This window comes from Branchiostoma floridae, chromosome 16 (genome assembly GCF_000003815.2).
Source record: "Branchiostoma floridae strain S238N-H82 chromosome 16, Bfl_VNyyK, whole genome shotgun sequence".
NCBI lineage: Eukaryota > Metazoa > Chordata > Leptocardii > Amphioxiformes > Branchiostomatidae > Branchiostoma > Branchiostoma floridae.
Genome location: NC_049994.1, coordinates 13,026,793 through 13,033,733, shown reverse-complemented (window position 1 = coordinate 13,033,733; position 6,941 = coordinate 13,026,793). Strand labels below are relative to the sequence as shown.

Sequence of the window (6,941 nt, the reverse complement as noted above, 5' to 3'; positions counted from 1 at the left end):
CTGCTTGGGGAGATTAGTCTAATGGTACTTCCGATAAAATCTAATCCAGAAGTCCGCAGCTGTCTGGGGGAGATATAGATAGATATATTTGATCGTGATTAATAGACAGGGGGAAAATGAACAAATCCCAAAGCTCTGACCTGTTCTTCCGACAGAAACTTGAGGTTTGTTGTGAGGTAAGCAGCCATGGTGTCCACGAGTGGCTGGTGGTGCCACTTCAGGTAGGAGTAGGACTTGGCAAAACTGATGAGGGTGGGGGGCTTCAGTTCAGGCACCTGCTCCACGAGTTCTGACGACATCTTCTGCAGAACGGCGGTGTTCGGGAAGTTCAGGCTGGCGAAAGCGTACGCGATGGTGGAGGCGACGTTGTGGTCCAGCCGAAACTGTCGCCGGGACAGGTGGTAGGCCAGAGCCCGGAGTAGCGGTACCGTCCGCCTGCCCCGATTGGCTAAGACCTGCAGCACTCTTGCTGTCTCCTCTTGTGTGAGTTGTTCCGCCATCTCTAGCACTTTGTCTTCTAACCTCTCCATCAACCCTGTGGACAGGTGACCCACGCTTGCCATCAGCTGTACGACGGACCGTGGTTCACGGAGTTCGGTCCAGCGCATGTCCAGATTCCGCAACACCTCGCTCATGAGCTCTTTCTGACTCTCCGTGGCGGATCCATCGTGCATGGGGAATTGCGCGAGAAAGCAGAGATGGTAGATGTTCAGTCGGCGCATGCGCCATCGGATTTCAGTCTCCAAGGATTTGATTATCTTGCTCTCTGGGTTCATACCGATCTGTAGCAAGTTTCTGAGCATTGAAAGGACGCTACCGGTGAACATCTTAGTCACGCTGTTGTTAGCAACGTTACACAGGACTAGGAAGTTCGGATCTTGGAGAATAGCATCATTTGTGACTCCCCCCTCCTTCATGGTTTGTGTAAAGCCATTCAACTTGGAGATAGCGAGAACTGCATTGTCTCCGGTCATGCCTTCTTCGTTCAGTTCCTTCCAGACGTCTTCGGGACTCTGCGCATTTCTTAACCTTGTCTCCAAGGTGAACCTCTCAGTTTCTAAGTCTGTCGTTTGCGAGCCTTCAGCTGTGACTACACCACTCTCTACATCTGTATGCTGACTGTGGACCATTGATACAGTGCTACTGGGTAATCTTCCCAACAGAAGAGTCCTGTTCATGTAACCTGGCGGTCCTTTCCAGAGAGACAACGCCTGATGTCTTAGGTGGAGAATACGGAGTAGTCGTGTTGCCATGGTGATATTGGAATCTTGTTTCTCTATTCACAGGGCCTAAGGTTGGCCTAAGGGAAGTAAAAGAACTGTTACTTGCAGTGAATCACTGGTCACATCTAAAGAAAGCAAAGCTAAAGGCACTTTAAAGTATACAACTGTTGAACTGTGTCTTTTGAGGAAGCTAATATTTTGGTATATAACAGATCAAGCCTTTCCCCAAATGGAAAACAAAACGCATTTTGATATTTCTCGATCTGTCCGTCTCATGCCGAAAATTCATCACAAAGAATCATCGTCACAGAAAAGACACAATTTGTATAATCGACTTCGTAGTTTGTAGTCCATGGCATGTTACGAAACTCGAACATAAAATCATAAGGGATTCTACGTCAACACTAGCACCATTTAACTTACGTATTTTTACATACAAATATAGTATAGGACTTACTGAGAGTATTTGAAAAACTCTGGATGAATATGGCTTTCAGATAAATGGATAAAACTCTAATTTTCGTGAAAGTTACGGCCAAACCACGTTCGTGGACGCTGCCATCTTGGAGGTACTAGGTCGACAAGTCCCCTTAGGTAAAAATATTTTAAACATCCTGAACTGATTCAAAACTCAGACATAGAAAAATTATTCTACTTTACTAACAGAATCATATCAAGATACTAATATTTTGGCTAGTTTAATCTTAATATTTGTTTGCTTTCATTTTCTTTTATGATAAACATGCACATTTTATATACAGCTAAGGGGTTTCTGTGACCTTTTGGCATATTACATTCCGAGAGCATTTTGAGGGAGAATTATAAATAGTGGAGAATAAAATTCTAAAAAAGAAAGAGAAGACCAAGAAACAGAATTTAACAAAGTAAAAAAATAATGGTTTTATCAATGATTTTTACGCTTAATTCATATTTGATGACCATTTAGCTACACATTTATAATTGACCACCCCTGCACGGACAAGTGTACCGGTCCGTTACAGTGTTCTGTATCCATGTTAGTAGCGATGAATGGACCAAAGGGCGCCGAAATTCGTCTGCCCGTGATGTTTTGATGTTTGTTGTGGGAATACTTGATGTAACGGCGAAGCTGCTCTTCCAACCGTATCTGCAGCGCCGTTTCTCTACATGTAGCGCTTCAGATGGTGGTTCCACGCCCTATGTGTGAAAAAGAACCAGTTTTACTCAGCTAAAACCCACAGAAAGGCTCAACTATGGAGGTATTGTTTTCTTTTCTGTACCAAGTTCAAACTCTGTACTTGAAACTGAGTTGTTTAGACCAATAACTTTCTGAAAACAGGATCTTCGTGACAAAGAATTCCCTCCACATCCCAGATCGTACTATATTTGAATGTTCTTGCCATGTTTGTAGAACTGAAGAAAATAACAGACTACTGTGTAACATTAGGTAATTAAAAGTGAAAGTCCTTTGATTACAACTAGCATTATTTTGTAGCTCGAGCATCAGTTAACGAATTCAAAAGCATTTTCCACTTTGACTCTTACTGTAACTGATTTTACAATCGCCTCTTTGAATATAGAATTTTTTGGACTATATAACATTCTATTGTAAAACAATATGAGCTAGACAAAAACAAAACAAAACATGGATGATCATTCATTTTCAAAAGCATTTGAAATACAAACTCTGAACCCACTTAACTCACTTGTCATGCCCTAGATGCACTTACAAAATCATCTATGTCTATGTGTCAGTACGTGGGTGATCCTGGTAATGCTTATAAGTTGTATGGATGTTGTCTATCTTCTTGTACTCTTCTTAATTTTTTCTCATACATGTAAGAAGTCAGAGGGGCGAGTAGAACAGAAATAAACAATATATACAAATATCCCGACCGACCCGTGAATCGAACCCGGGTCCTTAGGATCACAACACCAGCGGTCTAACTGATCGAACCAAATGCCTGACAGGCGTTTGGCGTGATCATTTAGCACTACTTCAACCCCCCACTGTTACACTACTCCCCCTCTTCTTCTCAAGATTCGTCCTCGAATCTCCGAGTTCGAGCACCCTGTGGGCAGGCACATCTCTGGCCTGTTATCCACCAGGGCCACGTCGGGCGCCAATGTAAGAAGTCAGAGGGGCGAGTAGAACAGAAAGAAACAATATATACAAATATCCCGACCGACCCGTGAATCGAACCCGGGTCCTTAGGATCACAACACCAGCGGTCTAACTGATCGAGCCAAAAGCCTGACAGCCGTTTGGTGTGATCATTTAGCACTACTTCAACCCCCCACTTTTACATACAGCTCTTAAGAATCTATTGTTTTAATTTCAGACCCCCTGGAGTGAGGTGAACCTACTACTGAAGGAGCACGGTCTCCCAGTCATTGTTCCTGTACAGCCTGGGCATGGGGCACTGTCTGCAGGTGTGTTACATATAAGCATGTTGCTGAACTGGGTCATAACAAAGCCATGGTTGACAGTGATAGGTGTGTTGTTGGCCATTTACTGCGTCATGGAATGTAGAACAATAACGCTGGGTTTCTATCCACATACAATCAAATCTGTAGAAGCTTGTGACCACCCCTACACAAGGGTCAATATGACTACCACTTCTGGTGGTCTCAAGTCCCTATAGTCAATTCTTGCCTTTGACTTTTTTGAGTTTGACACATTACAAAGATCTTGTCTATGGTGAATACATGTCCACATACAGAGTAACAGTCGTATAGCGCTGCAGATGCAAAGTCAGCTACGTAACCAGCAAGTATAACATTGTGACATTGTAAAGTCTGTCTAATGATGTGTAACTATGTATTGTATCAATGTAGATGTGACAGTGCTTGACAGAGCCACAGCCCAGTCACTACGGGACAGCCTCAAGAGCCTGATACAGGACTGTGACCGACGTCAGGTCCTCATCCAGGACCTCATCCTCACCAACAACCAGCTCAAGTGAGTAGCCTGTGTCTGGGGCTATCAAGGGATGGATGAGGAATGTTGGTAGTACTGTTCAGTTGTGTAGAAATTTAATATAGGAAGGTAGCAGGACGCTGACTTTATCAAATCACGCTTATTGTGGCCAACAACGTTAAAGATTGCACTGACATTGCTCCCCCTTTGAAATTTGACAAACCTGTCACATTGTCACTTCTAGGTCAAAGTCAGGGGTACTAGTACTAGTACGTATATATGCATGATAAAGTTTGGTTGACTAAAAAGTATTCTGTGATTTTGTGTATTGTAGAGAGAAGACTGGAAGGACATCCACAGCAGCAGCAGAGCCATCACAACAACTTCAGCAGCTACAACAACAGCTCATGGAGTCACAGGCTATGGCTAAGGTAGAGTTTCAACACACGTACAATAATAAAAAAGTAACAACTACATGTACCATATGTAGTATGTGTTGTACTTGCTTTACTTGTGTATGTCTTCTACAGAAATGTTCGCGGTTGATTCATGTTGGCAGTTTTCGCGGTGACCACTTCACCGCGAACTTAAAACCACTGCAAACATTTTTCTATTATGGTATTAGACTGTAGTCTGTCGTGTTACCGGGAACTTAAAACCACCGCGAAGAGTCCTTTTTCCCGCTACCGGGTAAATCCCTGCAAACTTAAATGCATTTACAGTACTCAATTAATCCTGTGCCCTCCCTTGCGACTTTCTGTTTGTCCAGACTTTAGACAGAAAGAAGACGGAGAAGGAACGTCAGCACAGAAGTGAAGTCCAGCTCCTACAGGACAATCAGGAGACATTAGTCCAGAGGTGCCGGGAGCTGGAGACTACAGTACAGGAGCAACGCCAGCGCATTCACAGGATGAAGGCCAAGATCAAACTAGCAGTACAGGAGGTCTGTATTTTGTGTATACAAATGTATCTTTGAAGATATCTATTTTAGCCTGTACAATCCCAGAGTGGATTTCCTTCTTGGTAGGTGAGGTATCACTCACTCTATTGTGTTTATTGCCTGTTTTTCCCCGTTGGATGAGGGTTAGGTGTGCTAGCACATAGATGGCAGCTTGCCAGCAGCCTCTGTCTTTATACACCCCTCACATTATTAAGCGCAATTCGATTGGACGACAAGTCTGCGAGCTCTAATTTACGAGGAGGCATGACCCTGATGCCGACAAAGAAATGGCAGAGTTTCCCCTTGGTCATGGGCCCCATCCCATCAGGGTCATGCCTCCTCGTAATTTAGAGATCGTAGACTCGTCGTCCGATCGAATCGGGCCTAATGTGAGGGGGGTATTAGGGTTGGCACTGTGCACTTGTTGTAGGTTGATGAGATAAAGATCTTTCCTTATGTTTTCTATCTTCCTCTTGATGGTCATTGTAGTGATCTTTCTGAAACTTTAAAAACCAGGCAGGGTTTTGTACAGCATCATGTAGAAATGGTTGACTGTCTTTTCCTGACTAATATGTTAATAAAATTTTGTATTTTTGTCTGTCTGTCTCCCAGGAGGAAAAAAGACTACAGACCCGGGCAGATGAAATTGAGGATCCTCAGCAGCAAGCTACCAGCACACGTGGTGTTGGGGGAGAAAAGTAAGAACCACAAAATGTGATAATCCGTTGTGCTTCTTTGGTAAATGAGTACTTTGGGTGCATGTGCAGATAAAATCACTTTCCATTTGTAGTGTCTTCTTAGCAATACAGTTATTCATTGTCTGTTTCATTGTCATCTGATTATCTTCATTGCCCATCTCCAGAGAAGAGGATGTGACAGCAGATATCTTGAGACCTGCTGACAACCCCGACTTTGACGCCACTGTTAACTACAAGGCTCTACTCAAGGTAACGTCAGTCTTATGCTACATGTTAGTCTTCAATATTGCCTTCTGTGTTGTCTTTTTTATACCTGTTTCAAGCAAAATGTCACAAATTTCTTTTTTTTACCAGTGTTGAGCTTGCAATCTGGTAGAGTCAACAATTATTCCAATCAGAGTTGAAAAATGCTTGAAATGTGAAAAAGTGCATGGTCTCCCATTTATCATAGATTTCAAGTCAATCCATTGATCGAAATAAACTGACACGAATCAAAGTTGAAAGGTTATCTCTTTTAATGGAATGTTTTTGTCAGGCACTGATCATCATCTCTACTGGCAGAGTAGTCAGCCCACCCAAAAACAACAGAATGAGATTGCACTTTACCCTAATATATATCTTTACACAGTTGCATATTCATGACACCTACATTAGGAATTTTCTGTATGTCTCTTTTTCTCCAGTCTTATGAGGCACAGCTGGAAGAGAAACAGAAGCAGGTGGAGCAGGTGACAGCTGAGAACAGGCTGCTTCAGGTGCAGATCAACCAGCTGCAGGAGGAACTAAACACCAGGTATCAAATACTTAAATCAAATTTCCAAACCAGGGCCCAACTGGGCAGCTTTGGGGGAACCAAAAATATGATGTAAAAGAGAACTAACATACACAAAATGTAAAAAGGATAGTCGTGGGTGTGATTGTGTTTATTTAAGTAATGTATACATTTTTATTTTTCGTTTCCTAAAACAGCCTGGCTGGGCCCCGGTTTGGAACTGTGACCCTAGCATTACATTGACATGAAATGTTACGATATGAGTACAGAAAAGTATGATCACTGAAAACCTTAATTGTGTCTTCAGCACCATAGCTGGTTCTCTGGAATTGTGAGAAATTCTTGGAGCCAAAGCCAGAAATATCTAAATGCGTAATTTTATGAAGAAGAGAATATGCATTTCATAACA

General features: G+C 42.7%; 2 protein-coding genes across 2 annotated transcripts in view; one reads left to right on the top strand and one right to left on the bottom strand.

Annotated features, from left to right (window-relative positions):
• The window catches only part of LOC118403305 (FAST kinase domain-containing protein 4-like), a 5,857-nt gene extending 4,039 nt beyond the window's left edge, over positions 1 to 1,818 (bottom strand). The window contains exons 1-2 of the mRNA XM_035801965.1: positions 1,681 to 1,818; positions 141 to 1,300 (exon numbers count right to left, since the gene is read on the bottom strand). Of these exons, the coding sequence (XP_035657858.1) occupies positions 141 to 1,253 (1,113 nt within the window). The 5' untranslated portion in view covers positions 1,254 to 1,300; positions 1,681 to 1,818. The remainder of the gene's footprint in view (positions 1 to 140; positions 1,301 to 1,680) is intronic.
• Positions 1,819 to 2,202: 384 nt separating this feature from the next.
• Positions 2,203 to 6,941, top strand: part of LOC118403239 (centrosomal protein of 70 kDa-like) — a 9,929-nt gene continuing 5,190 nt past the window's right edge. The window contains exons 1-8 of the mRNA XM_035801843.1: positions 2,203 to 2,461; positions 3,545 to 3,635; positions 4,041 to 4,164; positions 4,457 to 4,553; positions 4,892 to 5,065; positions 5,675 to 5,760; positions 5,925 to 6,009; positions 6,444 to 6,553. Coding sequence (XP_035657736.1) covers positions 2,456 to 2,461; positions 3,545 to 3,635; positions 4,041 to 4,164; positions 4,457 to 4,553; positions 4,892 to 5,065; positions 5,675 to 5,760; positions 5,925 to 6,009; positions 6,444 to 6,553 — 773 coding nt within the window. The 5' untranslated portion in view covers positions 2,203 to 2,455. The remainder of the gene's footprint in view (positions 2,462 to 3,544; positions 3,636 to 4,040; positions 4,165 to 4,456; positions 4,554 to 4,891; positions 5,066 to 5,674; positions 5,761 to 5,924; positions 6,010 to 6,443; positions 6,554 to 6,941) is intronic.